We start from the raw sequence: 19,835 nt of genomic DNA, 5'->3' as shown, positions 1-19,835 counted from the left end.
CTCCTCTGTCCTGAAAATTAGAAAAGCCGATGGTTTTTCTGAGGACATCCAGTCTCGTGGCCGACACGAATGCCACAGGCAGCCTTTCTGCGCTTGCAGCCAACGCCATGACTGCCTCACTCCTTCTCCAGGCACCCAACTCATGGCCATGCTGCCGTGAGCAAGCTAGGGCAGTCCTGGGGGAGGAGGGGAACTTGGGGAAATAATCCACCAAAATGAGAAACAAATCCATTTCGACATGAGATAGCCCAGAGCTTTCTCATGAGTAGGCACTTCCCTGAAATAAAGGCAGAAAGGACCAACGAGCCACACACTGGAAATATGGCAAATGTTGAGGGATGGAAGTTTGCTATATCACTTGGAGGTGGCATTTTGCATCATTTCCAAAGAGACTGGGCCTAAAAAACCATTCCTGGACAAAAGCAGAGGGACAGGATGGGGACAGTAGAGAGGGGGAGTAAGCAGGGCTGAGGAGCATGCAGGTCTCCCTCAGGAAGGGCAGCGTGGTCTCCTCATATGCCTGTGCTGCCCATTCTGAGCCTTCTGCCCCCTCTGTGTGGTTGCAGGTGTCTCCTTTCCCTCGTGTGCCACAGGTAGTGGGGTGAAACAGCCACAGTAGCCTTTGCTGGCAGGACCATGGTGCTTCTTTCCGCTTTGCTCTGTGCCATGGCCAAGTGTGACACTCAAACCCGTGTCTGTGTGAGCACACACAGGCTGCTCTAAACTAAATGGCCTGAATCCATCACTGCAGGTAAACCATTCCCACCTCACACCACACAGCCACGGCCAGCTGCTGCTTTGGATTACCTGCAGCAAAGGAGAGGGAAAGGAAATAAATTCCCAGTGAGACTGTAACAGTTTAAGACCCTTTAATGCTCATTACGTGCAATGCCCCTGAGCCCAGGAGACTCACTCATGGCCAAAGATCTCACTGTGCCGTGTTGAAGGAATTGCATTTTGGTTGCAAGTTGAGATCTTTTGTCTAAGTTGCATTCACTGAGGCTGAAAAGGAAAGGGAATAGAAAACAATTTTCCATAAGCTGAGCAACGCAGCTTAGACAATCAAGCCTGGTATCACTCATTCACTATCAACCTCGTATTTGTACTGCACAGTCTGATGGCAACAATAAGGGGAAATGTTCCATCCTGAAACGCTGGCTTCCATTGGAAATGCACATTTTTTACCTTCGCTTGAAAGCAAATCTGCTATGCTACCTCGCTCATCATTTCTTCTGAGCCACACTCCTCTGGACTGCTCAATAACTCCTGGAATCATCTGGTACATACGTTATTATCTTTCAGAATTGCTCGCTCAGACCATGCTCTATAAAAAAAAATAAATTTCTATTTCCACTGCCTTCCAGGAGGCAGCTTCTATCTGTGCCACTTTTAGCATTTTTTCACCTGAATTTACTATTTGGGTTTCTTGTCCAGCCAAGAGGACGTAAGGGGAGGAGTTGGAGCCAAAACAGGACTGATCTGACCACACACAACCACTCACAGCTTGAATACCTATGTGAGAGCTGATTGCAGAGAGTCCTTTTGCAGTTGAGGAAAGAAAGGGGCATGACTTATTTTAGGCTGAGTCAGCTGTGCTCTACAAGTGCCCTCCTCCTACCACCACCTCTAAAAGTGTGGCTTGGGCACAGACACCCATGCTGTACATGTCTTAAATGAAATCAGATGAATCTCACCACTGCCTGCCATGGAACACATCAGGCAAGCCAGGGCTGGAGGTGAGAGATGGGATTTGGCACCAACACGAGGGTCAGTTCACCATGAAGGAGCAGCAGTGGAGAGCAGAAGGAGCTCTATGCATTTCAGCCTCACTGTCCTACTGCTAAACCTAATTTATTCCCACTCTTGAGCTTGGTGCCTCACAGCTGAGCAGATCCTGCAGTTGCCCCAGGGAGAGGAATACAAGGCAGGGGGACTGTCCATGTCTGGAGCAGCCTCATGGGATACAATGACATATTTCACAGCCACTGTTGGACACTGGCAGGTTGGTGCAGGCACAAACAAAAGCTCCACTGAAGCCACGGAGCAGCTGAGCCAGGCAGAAACAATAGTGAATTTTTGAATTTCTCCCAAGTCATTGTGAGTTAAACGTTTTCTTTGTAATGTGCTCATTGGATGCTGGATGTGCCAATCCATGTGTATGTGGTGGGAGGTCATCAGGACAATTTAAATTGCTGATTCTCTACAAAACTTTAGGATTTATCTCATTGGAAAGGAAAGAGTTTTCTCCCTTCACCAGATGTTTTACCAGGATTGTCACCAACCATCCCCCTCAGTAAGTCTGAAAAGCTCCAGGTGCGCTCAAAATTAAGGGTATTTGACAAATATTAGCAGAGGAACTGAAAAAAAAAATACTGAATATCTTCGCCCCCATTTAGCCAGCTGTAAAGAATATCCAGCTCTCAGCATATGCAGTATGAATAAACATGTGTCTTCAGCTTATCTCTCTCCTGACAGCTCATGGATAGCTCCCCAGCCTGTATTAGTTTAAATGCAATTTATTCTGGAAGACTGATAATAGGGATATTGATTACGCAGGCTCTTGGAAATCACACCCTCATTTCGCTCTGTGGAGGACAATGATTGCCATTCCCAGTTCATTTCCTTATGAGGCTGTAAGTACTTTTCTGTGGAGTCTGTTCCCTGAGGCTCCTAATGCGGCACCTGACGGATATGCAGGGTTCATTTACAGGGGTCTTAGGGCACAAAAGGGGGAAACCAGCTCTCAGCTTTGTTCAGAAACCATCAGGCAGCTGAGAAGGAGGGGAATGTGCAGCATTGCTGTGCCAGAAAAGCCTCCTGCCCTCCAGTTCCCCTCTTCAAGACACAGAAGTACCTCTGCTATAGGCAAGGTCAGTCCTGACCCAACTCATTCTCAGGGGACACTTTGCTCCCTGCCTCCACCTGTCCCAGCTTCTGCTGGTGCTCCTCGCATGCCTATGCTGAGGAACAAACCTGGATGGGCTGAGCTATCCCTGCTGGGTTTCATTAATTTCCAGTCTTGCCTTTCTGAGACGCAGCTTTTCTTCCTCTAGAGCTGCTTGACCAGATTGACCTTTGCTGCATGGCAGATCCTCTTGGAGGCTCTTGGTGCTCCCTGTCCATTTGGCTTGCTGCTGATCCCTGCCTGGAGCTGTGCACCCTGCCTGACCTCTTCAAATCCTGCTCCCCATGAACCTCACCGATGAGCACAACCTGACAGCTTGCTCCGCATGTTCTCCTTGCTGGCATGTTTTCCTCCAGCAGGTCCATCCCTTGAGTGCTGCCCGTAGCACAGGGGCTGTGTCCATTCTCACCCACAGTGGGCTCAGGGGAGCCTGGAACACCCAGCACACCTGGGAACTGCTGATCTTGTACCAGCACTGCTCTGTTGTCCCTAATGGAGCCAAGCCACCGTGCACAGCAGAGGCTCTTCACCCCTAATTTTTGAGCCTGGCTCAGGATTTGCCTCTGAAATGCTCATTCTGCCTCCTGTCCCAAATCTCTGCAGTTTTGCCCTCATAATCAAGGTGCCCTTGAGATGACCTTCTTTGCCACCTTCACCCTGCCTGAGATCCCTCTGGCTCTTAAGCTGAATTGTTCACCCCCCACCTCTGCACATCAAATTTCTTTCTCTTCTGCCCCTGTGCTCTTCCATTTCTGTTTCTCAGCAAACACTCTCCCCTCCAGGCCTGACTTCTGTGGACTTGTGGCTTCAATGGAGCCTAAGCTGAGAACTGAGCCCCTGAGGCAACAGACCTCCAGTCTGACACCAGAAGTTCTGTAGGCCATGAATGGTGGTGCTGGATGCTTTTTGAGGGAATTAGAGAGGCAGAGCAGCTCAACAGAGGTACACCTTGCAGGCTGAAAGGATGGGTTTGGGAGCAGATCTGGCTCTCCTGGCTCATTTTGCACTTATCCATTTATCCGGTCTAAGACAGCATTGCACAGCAATTACACTGAGGTATTGCACAGCAACTGTGTCTTCTAGAGGTATGCTGACTGGGAAAGCCAGCAACACTCCCAGCACCACAATCTTCTTGGAGCAATGCTAAACATTTTTTTTGCGTAAAGAGACAACTTTTCATCAGAAAAGCTCTTAACTCATAGTTCACATGTTGCTCAGAGAGAGCACAGACATGAATGGCCAGTCTGGGCTCCCACCTCCCTTTTGGCAGCGCCATCTCTCCTCCATCCCTCCCCATTCCATGGTGACCAAGCCCACCCATAAATCTGCAGCATTTGCAACCATGCTCAAAACGATCAAAAGTCTCGAACAGGGACCTGTGAGGCAGTGAAAGGCCAGGATAGGTCTTTCCTGCCAGAGAGAGATGGTTTCACACTGTTCACCTTCCATGAGCCACAGGCTGTGAAGGGGCAGTTGTGTGGTTTGTCCCGGTAACATAAATCCCACCTCAGACACTGCTTGACAGGATCCTTCTATGGCTTCTGAGTTGATTCAAAGCTTTGAACCTCAATAATTTTAATGGCAAAGATTTTAAAACATCTCCTTTGCAATTTTGCAAACACTGCTGAGTTGGACTGCAGTCTCACTCTTGCTGTAGTAAATCAGGATTTGTTTCTGGAAGATACCAGAGTCCTAACATCGCAGTTTGGGAAAAGAAAGCTTCCTTTCCAGAAGTCAGATCTGAGCACCCCTTCAACTCGAACCCATTTTAAATTATGATCCAAATCCAATGTTTGCACATTTTCTCAATGCAGCGGTCTAGATCCTGCCAGATTCCTAGTAGAAAACTCCACTTGAGTTTAGCCTGGTCTCCAGTTGTCTGCCCTACAGAAAACACGCTTTTTTTTTCTTTTGAGAGGAGCAACACACCAACCCACAACCTCCAAATCCCCTCAGAAGACAGTAGCTGAATCAATGCTGAGCCCTTGTATTAAGCGGAAGGGACATTTTTCAGCTGCTTCACTGCAGGTATGGGGAGGGTGGGTGGGAAGAGGGAGTGCAGCGATCATTCCTTCTACACTCACCAAAGGCAGCAGCAGCAGCCCACCCCAGCTCTCCATGCCCTACAGAACATGCTCTGTAGGCAACCCCAACAATATATTCACCATGCTGCTCCTGCAAGTGTGTAGGGGAGGGCAATGGGGCTGGCAGGGCAGTACTCACCCCCTTCCTCAACTCCTGCCTCCTCACTCCCAGCCCAGTGCTGGCTGTCGTGACTTCCACAGTGATGGTTAAAAACGCCTTTGGAGCAGAGCCTGCGAGCTCTGCAGGGAACTGAGCTGTCTCTCCCGCATGGCAAGGACAGCTACTGGCACCCAAATATCTCCATTTACGGTCAGGGCCGCACGGCTGCATTTCTGCATCAGCCCTGGAGCTGATGTTTTCAAAAGGATCCCCAGTTTTGTCAGGGGAGCAGGGCTGGACCCCGTTCTGCAATTTTTGCCATTTCCCAGGGGAGATTGAGGCTATCCTTGGGGCTTGTTTATCCCACTCTGAGGATGGGATATATTGCTGTTGTCCTCATGCAAAACCTGTATGCAAAGTTAGACAGTTTCTCCTGATGGCAGGCAGGTGCCATCCTCAGTACCACCTAAAGGGGAGCCTTTGCAGTTTCTCCACTGTGCCAGCCCAGGTAATCACCCTGCTGATTGGCATACAGAAATGAGGCAGCAAGAAAACAAAGGTAAAATCCCATTGACTGCAATTTTCTGATCACAAGCAGTACTGAAAATATTACAAAAACTCTAACAGATTCTTGGGAGGAGAGTGGAACATTTTATTTCTCCTTCTAACCATAATTAGTGGAGTACTGGTCTCAAAAGATGCCATTGCTTCCTGCAGGACAGCGTGCCTCAGCCAAGTGCCAGTGAGGCTGAGCCCAGAGGAGCGAGGAACATCGGTGTGCTCTGAACTGAGCTTCTCCACCAGGACAGCCACGCTGGTGACAGCCATCCATGTGGCAGTGAGTCAGCAGCCCATGAGGCATTTCGCCAGTCCAGTGCTGGCTCACAGCTCCAGTGTCTCCCAGTCTGGCTTGGAGGAGGCTCCTGGGGATGAGATGCTGAAGCACGGCAGGCACACTGGAAGCAAATCATGGGCTCCTGAAAGACTCCTGACCCTCTCAAAGCAGTTGGTTTTGCAAAAGGCAAAAAGGTCAGAAAGGGATGTTCTGTGCATCCCATTAATTTTGGCTGTGGGTCTACATGTATCACTGTTAACATGTCTCTGGATGCACTGGCATCACAGCTGGGAGATAGAAATGCTGCAAGAAGAGTTACTCAAGAAGTGTCAACATGGACATATAGTGGGTTAATGACCAAAATACCTATGGGTTGTGCTGACCTCCTCGTCTCTCCCTGGCTCTTTCAAATTGGGCTCAGTGCTTCTTGGGGAGAAGGTTAGAAACGAATTGCCCAGTTATTTCCTACCATCAAATTTCAGAGCCTTCAGACCCCACAAGATGGCTCTGCTACGAGACTCGAATGAGCTCCATTTCTGCAATAACTCCTCCAGAGAGAAAGAATTAGGAGGCTTAGCACTTCTGGATGACAGTTGCCGGGGCTGCTGTCAGATAACAGGCACCGGCAACCGGCACAGGAGCCGGGATCAAGGCAGGCTGCCTGATTCAGCCATCCCAGAAAAAAAGCCATGTTTATAAAACCCACATGAAAAGGAACGAATTGCCAATTACGCAAAAGTCTTTAAATAAAGCAACACAAACCTTTCATGTACAGCAGACAAATGATATACGGTCACTGGGAAATAATATAACAGATAGGGAGGCTGCGAGTCCAGAATGGAGGAAATCCATTTTCCAGAAGGAAGAAAAGGGACTCGCTCGCTGAAAAGGATTAGCTGGATAAAGCCAAACACTTTTTTAAAAAAAAACTGTGTTAGAAACTAAACATGCATCAAACAGAAAGAGGAAAAAAAACCCAGATTGTAAGATCCAAGGAGCCACACTCTGCTCCTGCACAGAAAGAAAAAACTGTCAAAAAAAAAAAGCTGTGTAAACTTGCCACAAAACCCAGATCATCAACAGGCATTTATCAAATGAAACACACACCAAATGCAACTCTTCTGCCTAATCCCAAGTCAAACAGACTTTGAGTTTCAGACCCTCAGGAAGAGATTTCCATATGATCCTCCTCCGTCTCCGTTTATGATTAGCCCTTCTAAATTTCAGCATTTATCTGACAAAACACATTGGGGAGGGTTTTCTTTTATCCTCAAAGCCTCTGTTTCTGCTTTTCCTTAGCTGCTGCTGCTGCACCACTCTGCAGACACTCAACTTGGGAGGAAAAGACTGTAGTCAAGACCCTTTGATCGACTAAACCCAGAATTGCTTTCCTGATGGTGGTAACCCCAAGCCCTTGTGTTACGTGCCAACACTGAAGCAAGCCAGCATTCACAGAAGGGGTTATAAATACTTCTTAAGAGCCAAAATCTCACTTTTGAGGTGTAGTAATGCAAATAAAACATATATGCCAGCGGGGTGGGGTCCCACTACTAATTGCTGCATGGTCTTTGAGAGGGGTTTTTGTACTTTTGGGAGAGAACTTCTGGTGTCAAAATGTTTCAATCTGGCCTGGCAGAGCTGTCTCACTGAGCCACTGCTGAGTCCTGTGAGCAGCTGCAGGAGCACCATTACCAGTCTCCACCCTCCTGCAGCCCGAGGTATGGTCCTCGTTACCCACCAATTGATACGTTTCAGACAACATATTCATAAACCCCCCCGAGTCTGATCACGGCTAATTCACAGACAAAAAGAGGGGACATTTGCTTAATACACTGCTTTTTGCAAACACCCTGATCGTTCCCAGATGCATCTGCTTTTGCCTAGCAGCACTCGAGGCAGGAGAGGAAATAATTTCAGCTCCCCAGAGTCACTGGCCGAAGCTGTTTCAAGATGCTCCAGGAGCCCTCCTGCATCTGTTCGAGGGAGCTGTACCCAGGTCTCTCTTTCGATCAGACCCAGGTTCTTCTGCTGGTTTTTCAGCATCAAAAGGAAGGACCACAAAGATAATCAGAGAGCTGGAGCATCTCTCCTATGAAGACAGGTGGAGAGAGCTGAGGTTGTTCAGCCTGGAGAAGAGAAGGCTCCAGGGAAGACCCCATTGCAGCCTTCCAGTGAGGTCTTTTAATAAGAGAATGACTTTTTACATGGGCAGACAGCGATGGGACAATGGTTTTAAACTAAAAAAGGAGAGATTTAGATTATATGTTAGGAATAAATTCTTTATTCAGAGGGTAGTGAGGCATGGGAACAGGTTGCCAGGAGAAGTTGTGGATGCCCCATATTCAAGGCCAGGTTGGATGGAGCTCTGAACAATCAATTCTAGTGGAAGGTGTCCCTGCCCATGGCAGTGGGGTTGGAACTAGATGGTTTTTAAGATCCCTCCCAACCCAAACCATTCTATGAAAACACAGGAACAGAATCCCTGAACACTTCTCTAAGCAGAGCACACACACAGGCACTGCAAGGCTGTGTAAAGCCAGGTCCAGGTGAGTCTGCTATTTAGATCTCACCCGTGGCAAAGAAATCAGTTCTACCGATTCCCAGTGGTCTCCCCTAAACTTGCCAAAGGAGTGTGAAATTAGCTATGGAAAAGCTTCTGAGAAAGGCAGAGGTGGTGGGAAGGAGGAAATTTCACACGAGAATTTAAGAGCTTGACTCCTGAGCAATTCAAGCCAGTGTAGGTCTAGATGTTAAGACCCAACAAAGCTATGGAGGAACCTCTTTCATGGCAAAAAAACAGCAAACCATCCCAAGGCAAGACATCCACAGAAAAATACAGCTCTGAAGTGACAGCCAGCTTGGGCTTGGATGAACATTTTATTTACAGCTTTTTGTTCAGTTCAGCTATAAGATAAGGTAATAGCAATAAAAATACGGTGCTCAGAAATTACAAAGCAACTTTTATCTGAAACCTCATGATGAGTTACAAACAATCCAGGTTAGTTGGTGAGACTTCCCCAAGCAAAGTGCATGTTGCTCCTGGAGGGAGCTCAGTCGATTGAGGATCCCCTGGGGCAAAGAGCTGCTCATCTGGGTGACATCAGCCTGTTCCTGCCCCAGTGGGTCAGCACTGGGACCACCCCAATGCTGATGGCTTTACCTTTTAAGGCAGGCAAACCAAAGCAGCGTGCCCACATCTGCAAAGAGTATTGATACTAGAGACACACTTGAGTCCAAACACCCACTTTCTCTTCATCTGCTCTACCCAAAAGTGATTTTGCCCTGAGTAAAAGCTACCTAGGAGTATTGAAAACCCTCATTAAGCCAGAAAAGTATCTGAGATACCTCAGTGGACAATCCTGTACATATGGGAGCATGGTGGTAATTAGAGATCTGGGTCAACCTGCATGCAACAGAGGTTACTGCTTTTTCTGGGCATGAATTTTTCATCATCACCCCTCCTTGGATTTCCCCATTTATATATTACTTAAAAACAGCAAAATGATTTGTTGTACGAATAAAATTCAGCCATGGGTCACTTGCAAACTAGTTAGTGTGATTTACAGAGCAATTCACTTCCTGTATTGATTACAAGGAATTCCCATTGAAAGTGTGATCAAACACTTGAAAAAACATAATATGATGTGATATCACTTCTGCTCACTCGGAAGTGGACACAGAGCTTCCCAAACCAGCCCCCTTGGAAGTCATTTTCCTGTGGTTTTTTAGTGTCCTTGATAAAACCCCAAACAATCAGGTTGGCCAGGGCAGCTCACATAGATTTCCTGCAGTATCTTTTAAACTGTGATTATTAATATAGTGAGCAGCGTTTTAGCAGAGCTATTCTCCAATAGCCCATTCATTTTTAATTGAACTAAGAAAAATTAGAAAAGGCATTTAGATGAAATGAGAAGCCAAGTGCTGTGTCCTGGTGATGAAGGTGACTGAACTTCCCCCCAGCCAGCTGCAAAGCTTCAGCAAACCCAGTGCAGCCCAGTGCAGGGGTGCTCACCTTGCAGAGATTATTGGCATGGTGTTTTGTTTTAATTAGTCATCCTGATTTAGCTGCTCTCATTCCAGGTCTGGCCTGGCTCATGATTATCCAGACACTCTCTGAAAACACTGAATGTCAGGGGGAGCTGAGGGATTTCACCTCCTTGATGACTATGTACTTAAAAACCATTACCCATTAGCATTTTTGCAATGGTATTTTTAAGCAACTTTCCAGAAAGCGAGGCTGAATGTGCTTCCGTCTATTCAAGTCACCATCAGCCATCCTCATTCAGGTTTGCCGGGGCTGGGTAGGATCCTGCCCCCCCTCCCAGCTTATCAGCTGCAGCTGGGGTATTCGGGTGCTGTGGGAAGTTTCATTTCCTGCTGCTTGGGCTGCCTGTGGCTGGCCCGAAGCCTTTGTAAAAGGAAAGGCATTCTTCTAATTCTTGTTATTAACCCATTGCGGATCTCTGAGACAGGAGCCAAAATTGTCAGGAAAGTACAGGATGCTACAGCTTCCATCAGCCCATCCTTACATACCCATGACCACTAGACTCTCATTGTTTCTGATTTTCCTTTTTTTTTTTTCAAAACTAAAAGATAAGGCAGATGGAGCACCGACTTATTTTAATGCATATTTGTGTTTGACATATGATTTACACCCCACAAGCAATGCCTGCCCGATGCAATAAACTTCTCAAAGCTAAGCAATGCCTCAAAAAAATTGCAAAGTGATATAGTAACAGTGTAAAAAATGACCAGAGCTGCTTTTCTGTCTCACTGGCAGGGACTGGGACAGTTTTGGCACAGAATAAAGCAAAACGTCCTGAATTAGTCCTTCCCACAGATATGCCTCTGCAGGTCCTTCCCAGACAGCACTAATGGAGCTTCCCTGAGCTCTGCAGGCAATCACAGTGTGAAGCTGCTGAGAAAACCAGCTGAAAACCCTTTTCTCTCCCCACCCCGGCCAAAACCCGCAGCTGTAGCAAACTATCACATGGCGAAACGTGCAGTTACTACCTGAACGAGGAGCTCCAGCTTCCTGTCGTCAAGGAGGTGCACTTGGCATCTGCGACCCTCCGTCATCTGCAAGAGAGAAGAGAGGCACGTGTGTCAGGGCGCTCGGCATTCCAGCTTGGCACGCGGCCGCTTCCCCGGCACAAGCTGGGGGCTTTCACTCGCTGCAGTGCTTTTGGTTTGTTGTTGTTCGTTTGGGTTTCTTTTGTCCTTTTATTTTTTTATTTTTTTTAATTAATCTCCCTTCTTTTGGCACCAGGGGAAAGAAAAAGGCTGGAAGGAGGAGAAGAAAAGCCACCCTGGTAGCTGTCATGGAGCAGCGTCTGGCGCCTGCCCGGATGCAGCTGCCGGGAGGAGGTTGTTCCAGTGTGTACAGTGGGGCCAGGGGATGGTTTGCAGGGGCCCCGGCATTTCATCCTGCAGCCTCCAGCTCTGCAGATGGCTTGGCTGGTGGAGGAGACACCCAGACAAGTTTCCCCAAACTCCTCAACAGCAGTGATCCAGCCATGCCACAGGTAGTGTGGAACAAGCAAGGTCCTCCCTAGGAAGTGCTGATGGTGCTTCCTGGAATGGCACCAGCTGCGTTTTTGGTCCTGAATCCCAGAATGGGCTTGCCCTACTTGGGGTGTCCTATTTAAGATGTGCCACAGGAGCCACTTGTGATATCATCGTACCGGTCCAAAGGTGCTTCCATACCAGCACAGTTTATTACCACTGTCAACAAAATAATATCAATAAAACTGTTATTTATACAAGACTTATATGAAATTTATGAGATCCAGTGATTGGAGTCCTAAGAAGTACATGACCTGTGGTCTGAGGGAACTCCTCTACGGTGCACCAAGCCCTTTCCCAGCTCTCCTCTTGCACAGAGCACTGTAAGCAGGGAGCAACTTTGCTTTGCAGAGTTATGGAACCTGGCTTAGTTCAACAAAGCCCCTCAGGCACAGGAACAAGCACAATCCCACTATCTGTTAATGGGATATGGACTGCTTTAAGCCTCTTTGGCTATTGTAAATCCCTTCCTCAGCATGACTTAGGCAGCACAGGCAGCCCCCCTCGGTGTGGGCTCACCCCACGACACTCACACACACCTGGACCCACAGCAGCACAGCCCCAGCACAGCCCCACAGCTCAGATGAGTCCCCCAGGGACCCACCACCCTCCAGCCAAGGCACCTTCCTGTGCTTTGCATGGATCCTCAGATCAGTTTAATGATATTATTTGCTACAAAGAGTCTGAAAGCATCACCAGAAGGGAGTGGAGGGTCCACGGGAGCCTGGCTGGGGGCCTGCAGGCTGCTGGGGACATGAGTGCCCCAGTGTCCTGGGCATTCCTGCCCTGATCCATCATCTCTTCCCACCAGTGCCAGCTGAGCTGAGCCTGATGCAAAGCCACCTTCCAGAGAGCAGGGAGACGTGGGTTTGTGGGGTTAACTGAGGACAGCTCAGCTTTCTGCTTCAGCTCTGCAGGTTAAAAATCACCCACTCCTGTGGCTTGATGGGGCTGGATGTGCTGGTGTCCAAGAGGCAGTGGTGGATGCTCCACCATCGACTTTGCCTGTTCAAGAGCCTGGGCAGTGCATGGCCATTGCCATGGGATCTTCAGCCTTGGCCATTTCCAGCAGCATCACCCTCACCCTGCTCGGTTCAGGAGCCCATGAGGCTCTTCTGTGTGCTCCTGTCCTCCCTCTTACTAGGTCTGTCTCACATCCACCTCTCACTTTCCTGGGACCAGACCGGAGCGAGTCTTACCCTGGCCCCAGCCTCTTCCACAAAGCAGAAATTCAAGTGTTCCAACAACTCTATTAAACCTCAAGTGGACCATGCAAGATACAGAGTTTATTATGAGAAAACCAGTCAAAATGAGCTTTTCCCTTCAACTCACCCCAAATTTACAATCCTGGAATGCACAATCCCATGCAATGCATGCCCATTTTACCCCCTTTTGTTATTCACATCAGCACACCTCTCAGTATCCTGCACACTAAAAACAATTGCTTTCCTTCTCTTTTTTCCATCAGCATAACTGGAGCCCTGGCACTGCAGCCAAATGAAAGCCTTGTAAAACAAGACTTCTCATAAATGTCAGCCAGTTACCGCCGTGGCAGTAAATTGTCCTAGGAGAGTTTCCTCTAGTAAGCAATGTTATGGAAAATATGGCTTCTCCTAAGGTGTACTTCTTGGTGAGTGAGTTTTTTTTGCTATTAAACAGCTTTCAGCTCAGTTGTGAAGCTATGCCAGAGGCTCACAGAAGGGCTTTGCAATGGTTTCTCCTGCTTGGAACAAGAGTTGTGTGGGTCATGTTCACTTGGGTGCAGAGAACTGCAAGCTTCCTTTGCTGGGCTTCCCCAGCAGATAAAACTCTGAGTGCCTGAACTCTGCTTTGGCATCTTCCTCGTCCTCTTACTGTCACATATCCACTGCATCCTCAAGATGGGGACTATGCATTGATATTCCAGTTTTAATATGAGTTTACCCAAGGCAAGAGATAAAGCAGTGAGTTTATCGTGGCAATGGCAGGGATGGGAACACAGTCCCAGCTTTCGTGTGTTACGCTCCAACAGTTATAACAAAGTCAAAATAAGAATAAAAGAAGGTGAAAGAGGGAAAATTTTCTGAGATGTATGACTTTGTGCTTTAGCATTTCAGCAAAGCACTTGCTTTCCGTGTGAAGCTTCTTTAGCTCTCCACACTTTTCCAACCCAGAATTTCATAACCCCTTAGTGCTTTCACTGCTTAAAGAAATCTCAAGTGCAAACAGCTGGTAACATGAATAAATACCTGAATAAAGCAAAGCTCTGAAATGCAGCATATGATGGTTCACTAATTGCATGGCATTTCATGAACATCCCTTGAAGCTCAGCAGTACCACAGGCTGGAGATCTGCTGCACCATTTCCTTCTGCAGACAGGATGCCCAGCCATGGGGCTTTTCATTTCCCTTGGAAACAAATGGTGCTTTCCAAGAGAAAAGAAAAGAAGGCAGAGACAGGCTTCCTATTTAATATAAGCTAAAATATGATGGTCCTGCTCTCCCTCCTTTCTGCTTTATTATGCCACCAGGTGTCTGAAGCCCACATTATGTGCTTTTTTGCATCGCCAGATCAATACAAACTCTGCTAGTTTGTCAGAGCAAAAAACAGGAACATTTCAAAGCACAGTGAGGAGGAACTGATTTAGCACAGTCTGTCTGGGTGAAAGATGCTGCTTCTGACGCTGTGCAAATTGGCTGCTCTGTGCTATTTGCTGCACTGCCACGGACGAGGCTGTGGCCAGCTCTTGGGCAACAACTCAGGGAAACCCTTCTGCTTCTCTGTGCAATTAGAGAAGGAAAATCAACACCAAAGCCCTATAGATGGGAGTAGGAGGTCACCAAGATGAGCTGAGCAGCACCAGAGTTTGGATGTGGGAAGACTACAGGAGGGAACTGAAGTTCTTTTCCATGGCTCTTACCCAGAGAAGGAAGGGGAGAACTGAGAGGCACGAGGCACAGAGGCATGGCTTTCCTTTCACCTTGGAAAAGCAAACTCCCAGCAAAGGGACAAGAAGCAATGGTTGAGCAGAGTTGTTGACGGAAGAGATGGATATTGATGTGGCAGGGAAGCAGGGAAGTTCATTCCTGATCAAGTCCTGGGTTTCACTGTGAGCTCGATGAGTGAGATTTCCTGTACCTACTCTGTATTGAGTAGAGGACTCAACACAGTCCTCTACTTTCCTTCTGGGGGGCAAGAGCCCCCCTTCCTAACTCCAGAAAGAAATTACGCAGATGTCTAGTTCAACCTAACAGTCAATATGCTCTTGATGCTCTAAGTACAGAGAACCTTCAGACATTTCAAGTGAGGTGACACAATTCTTAGGTGAGCTCCATGGTTATACCTGCTGCGTGCTCAGCTACAGCTCTGCCACGATGCTGTATCCACATCAATCCCTCAGATTTCCAGTGCTTCCCGAGACATTTGAAGAGGTGGGAGTGTGTTACACACTCCTGTGTGATAACAGTTCATCCATATGGCAGGGAGCTGCACACGTTGGGTGTGAATATGGGCCACATGCATCTCATGGGCCAGACTTAACACAAACTCAGATGGAAATTATGCACCAAAATACAGAACACATTTTTTTTCTAAAACAGCTCAGTAAGTCACATTTTTTTTCTGAAAATCTGCCACTTCTTTTGGTGCTTACACATGCAGCATGACCCCAGAGTGCTTTAAGAACTGAGTACAAGTGTTTTTAAAAAGCTCTGTCATTTCTATACATGAATGTGTAAAGACTACAGATAATATATCTTCAATACCCAAACACAAATACTGCTTGTAAGGCATGTGAAAATCTGAAGCAACGTGTTTGTGCAGCTGAGGTGCTGGATTTTTGTGCAGGAGGGCTGATCATAGACAGGGCATGTGTTCTTTCTCTGCTCCTTGGCTTCGGCACCTTGAGGATAGGAAAACTGATCCTGACCTTTGCAAAACGTTTTAAGATCCATCAGTGACAACAAGTCCTGACATACGTGTTTGTTCACTATAGTGTAGAGATGCTACAGAAAGGAAATCTGCCTTGTGGTTACTCATGGGATCTTTTGAATCATAGTTGTTTTTCTCAAGGAAAGGACGTTTTAGTTACCTTTATCACAAGACTTTAAATCTCCTTTGGAGGCTCCTACCCAAATATTTACACAACGGGTTTCCTAGGGAAGGCAGGCTGGCGGCTGTTTTGCTTTGTGCCATGAACTTCTCCGGCGACTGGTCTCCTCTCTATTCATCTTCACTGTAACTCAAACATTGTCTCAGAGAATCGTATAAACTGTCTGTGACACAGCCCAAAAACCTTCACCATGCTCAGCTAATCCCCGCGTGCCCGTCGCTCCGTCACTAAATTATCACAACTGTCCACAGAACTGCTCCGCCCAACACAAACAGCGAAGGCGACGGGAGGAAACGGCTCCAAAGGGAACCTTTCCCTTTCGAAGCGAAAAAACCCTCCTGGTGAATGCGCTGTCACACTAAATAACTCAAAGGCACCAAATGCAAATTCTATTTACAGTGGCAGTTCTATAAATATCTGTGGCACGTTTCATTAGCCGGTGACTGCAGGAATAAAGAGGAATACGGCGTGTTCTTCCTTGACTCAAATCAGAAATTATAATTGGAGGGCGAACCTTTCCTAAATGCTCACTGCCTGTATGGGAGGCAATTACTGTGCCGAATCTACAAAAATCTGTGTCACTCTGCCCACTGTTTGGACAGACCCGCTGAAAGGCGATAGGGAGAGATGACAGCCTGCTGATTACAGTAAACTATTAGATTAAACATCCTGCTCCCACTTGACCACTTCTTACTGCCTTCTCATTCTGGCAACTCCTGTGCTTGTAGAGGAGAGGGAGGGAGGAAAAGTGCTGTGTTTTTGATGTCTGCACAGCTTTTTGCATGTGGTAGCACTTCACTTTGCTGAATTGGGGCCACTCTGGCAAGCAGCTGCCTGTTGCACTGACCAGCACTGCCTCTTCATGTGTCTGCATCCATCTGCCATCTCCTGTCCTACACTCATACTTCAAGACCCTGGAGGAATTGGCTATCTTTCTTTTTATGCTATGTGTTTGCAAAGCATCCTCCCCAGTTGCTGGTCTGCATCAACACCTAATAAATATTGGTGACAGTGACTGGGATGAGGGTGGCTGTGGGATGGTGTGTGAAGAGCTGAGTCACAAGGCTGACCCTTGGTGGGCACCTGGGAGAGGGGACATGGCCACAGCTGACTCTGTGCTCAGTGGGGAGCAGCATTGGCTGGGCTCTACCCTTGGGACTTGCTCGTTTTTGCAGTCATAGAATCATAGAATCATCAAGGTGAGTAAAGACCTCCAAGACCATCATGTCCAACCATCGACTGAATACCACCATGGCCACTAAGCCATATCACAAAGTGCCATGTCTACTTGGTTTTTGAGCACTTCCAGGGATGGTGACTCCACCACTTCTCCTGTGACTAAATCCAGTCCTTCAGTTGTGACTCAGTGGGAACAATCCCTGATGAAGAGGACCAAGATGACTGCTGGTGCAGATTTGGCTCTCTGTCTGGCTATGCCCCCCATCCTGTGCTGGTGTCACCGTGGTTTGCAGCACTGCTCATGCTATCCTCCAGTCCAGGTCCAAAGCCCTCACACACACTCACTTCCCCTGCTCTTCCCCTTCCCCAAAATGGGCCATGTTCAGGCAGGCTGGCTTCCACCTGAGCCTCAGTGGCTCAAACCTCTGAGAATGGGAGACAGTCAGGAGAAACTGATGTTTCTGAATATGATCCTCATTTCTACTATTTATTTCCATGAGTCTTTTCTAAACCAATGGTGGAAAGTCTGGGTTGTTATTATTTTATCAAGAGGGAAAAAAGTGATTTTAATTTGGCCCAAGGTTCCTGGCATAGGGAGCAGAGGGCTATATAGCTTGTCCTCTCTGTTGACGTCAGTGACATAGTACAGGACATGGGCTGAGTTTTCTGAAATAAGCCAATACAAAATTACAGAATCATAGAATCACAGCTTGGAAGGGACCTTAAAGATCACCTGCTTCCAACCCCCCTGCCACAGGTAGGGATGCCACCCACAAGATCTGGTTGCTCAGAGCCCCATCCAGCCAGGCCTTGAACACTTTCAGGGATGGGATGTGAAGAAGTACCAATGTTTCTGACTACAATACATAGGATACCATTGGACAACACTTCTGCATTCAAGTTTGTTCATGCTATTATTTCTTATAGGAAAGGCTATTTGGTGCTCTTGAGCAGGAGAGGTTAGCTGTAAGCCAGTTGTTTTTTTCCCCCTGGAAAGGGTGTCCCAGCCATATTCTAAGGCATCTGCCACCTTCAAGCAGTACTTCTGTAAGAGAACGATGATGCTGCATATTCAAAGAAACAGGAGCATCCTTTTGTGCATTATCTTTCAAGAGATATTGGTGGCAAATGGAGCTTTGCAGCTGAGAAGGATGACACAGGAAAGATGTTGTAGATGTGGATAATGTCAATGCTAAGAGAAGTAGCCGATGGCTGATGTATAACCAGACTTCATCTTCCAATGCAGCATGAGTTTCCCTGTTATGGAAGTGCTTTGAGGCTCTGTGAAATACATACACAGTTCATAGCAGGACTGAAAGGCCAGAAACCATACGCTGACAATGATGCAGCATCTCTCACACGTGTTTGATAGGACCAGAGGAATGCATCGCGTGCGAGGCCTTTGGCTTTCCCTGCAAGCCTCTTTATCCCACTCCTTGAAAAATTAATGTCCTCACCAATGGATTAGGGAATGGAGATGAAAATGCTGAAACCATGGTTACAGATACAGCTCTTAAAAACCTCTCCTATCCTACAGGAAGGGAGTGCTGCCCTCCTTGAGGAGAAGCTTGACGTCACCTGTCGCATGGGGGACCTGAACAGGGATGTATGTTTGAGAGGGGTCGCATCAAGTGATGCAGTCATTTCTGCAAACACCCATTTGCAGGAGAGGCAAAAACAGCTTCAGTAATTAGAAAGCAAGGGTTCTCCTCGACAAAGGAGGTGGGACGGTGTCAGCCGCGGTGTCACCCCGGCGGAAGCAGACCACAAACGGAGCGACCCAGCCATTGTGTGGACGCCAACAGGGAGCGATGGGAGAAAAATTAAGGCGAGCTGCAGGCTTAGTGACCTGGTGACTTCCCTGTTTTGTCTTGAGAGCTGACAAAAGAATTCCTGGCCTGTCTAAGGAGCTCCTCACTTCCTCTGCACAGCTCTTTCCAGCCTTGCTCAGGCTCCGGCATCACCCAGGGACATTTGCACAGTTTATTTCTCATGCTTCCTCTAAACAGCGCTCAGCAAAAATGCTCTGATTCAGCAAAGCACAAAGCCGTGCCCATAAATCCCTTTTATTTCAGTGTGACATAAGCAAGTGTTTAAGTGGCTTACTGTATCAGGGCTGAAATGAAAAACCGTCTCCTACGGTCCTTAAGTCCATTTACAACATCAAGCAATAACTCTCAGGCGAACTTTAAAGCTGGGAATGCCACGTCTTAACCTCAAAACACTTGGTGCTTGAGCCGTGTAGTCAGAATTAAATCTAATTCCAACACCACATTTTAAGCCAAGCAGGGTATTACCCGGCAGACGCCTAAATCACCGCTCTGAGTGCGGACAGCCTCGGAGGTCTGATTTCAGTTATATCCTGAGATAAGAAAGTCCTTTCCTGGACAGACCAGCTTCCTCACCAGAATGAAGGCTGTACTGGTTTGGGTCACGTATTGTTTTCTTTCTTAAAAATAATACAGATCTAAATCTTTTCAAATACAAAGGGAAGCAGAACATCTTGCACCCTCCCTGCCTTCTGATGGCGAGGCAGGAGGAGGAGTGGATTCCCAATGCAGACTTTTCACTGTGTTTGACTCTTTCACCCTTGTAACTCTTTCCATTCCCTTTCATGGCCAGAAATTAGACCATTTTCCAGTTTAAAAGTATACCAGCTTTCAAGAATTATCCCCACTACTTACAAGGCAGGAGTGGAGAGTGTAGGAGCTTTGATATGGTTGGTCAGAGCATCCTCTGAGCTCTGTATCTGAGGCTGAACACAGGTAACAGTTTCCAGTATTATTTATTATTTTTATTCTAGAGGATTCTCTGGCCATAGATGTCTTAAACCTTACAGATTTGCAACCCTTTCAGCACTCAGGAGAAGAGTGTCTTGATAAACCTTGACTCAGTTGTTTGTGCAGGTGGTTGAACATGGACACCTGCTTTAGGCCAGCATTTTTAGGTCAAGAACATGCCAGAGCTGTTAAAACCTTGCTTCCAACTGGGATCCTGTAGCTATCTCCTCCACTTTTACCTGGGAAGCCCATGTTGCTCCTACATCCTTTCTGCATATGCAGCAAGCTGGCTGTACC

The 19,835-nt window shown here is 47.4% G+C and overlaps 1 protein-coding gene across 2 annotated transcripts in view; it reads right to left on the bottom strand.

Annotated features, from left to right (window-relative positions):
• Positions 1–19,835, bottom strand: part of FRMD4A (FERM domain containing 4A) — a 368,735-nt gene that overhangs the window by 122,668 nt on the left and 226,232 nt on the right. For both annotated transcript variants that reach the window (XM_018068125.2, XM_018068124.2), the window contains exon 3: positions 10,938–11,003. In XM_018068125.2, the coding sequence (XP_017923614.1) occupies positions 10,938–11,003 (66 nt within the window). The remainder of the gene's footprint in view (positions 1–10,937; positions 11,004–19,835) is intronic.

This window comes from Manacus vitellinus, unplaced genomic scaffold (assembly GCF_001715985.3).
Source record: "Manacus vitellinus isolate BGI_N305 unplaced genomic scaffold, ASM171598v3 scaffold_13_pilon, whole genome shotgun sequence".
NCBI lineage: Eukaryota > Metazoa > Chordata > Aves > Passeriformes > Pipridae > Manacus > Manacus vitellinus.
Note: the sequence above shows the minus strand (reverse complement) of the source record. Positions and strands in the feature narration are given on the sequence as shown.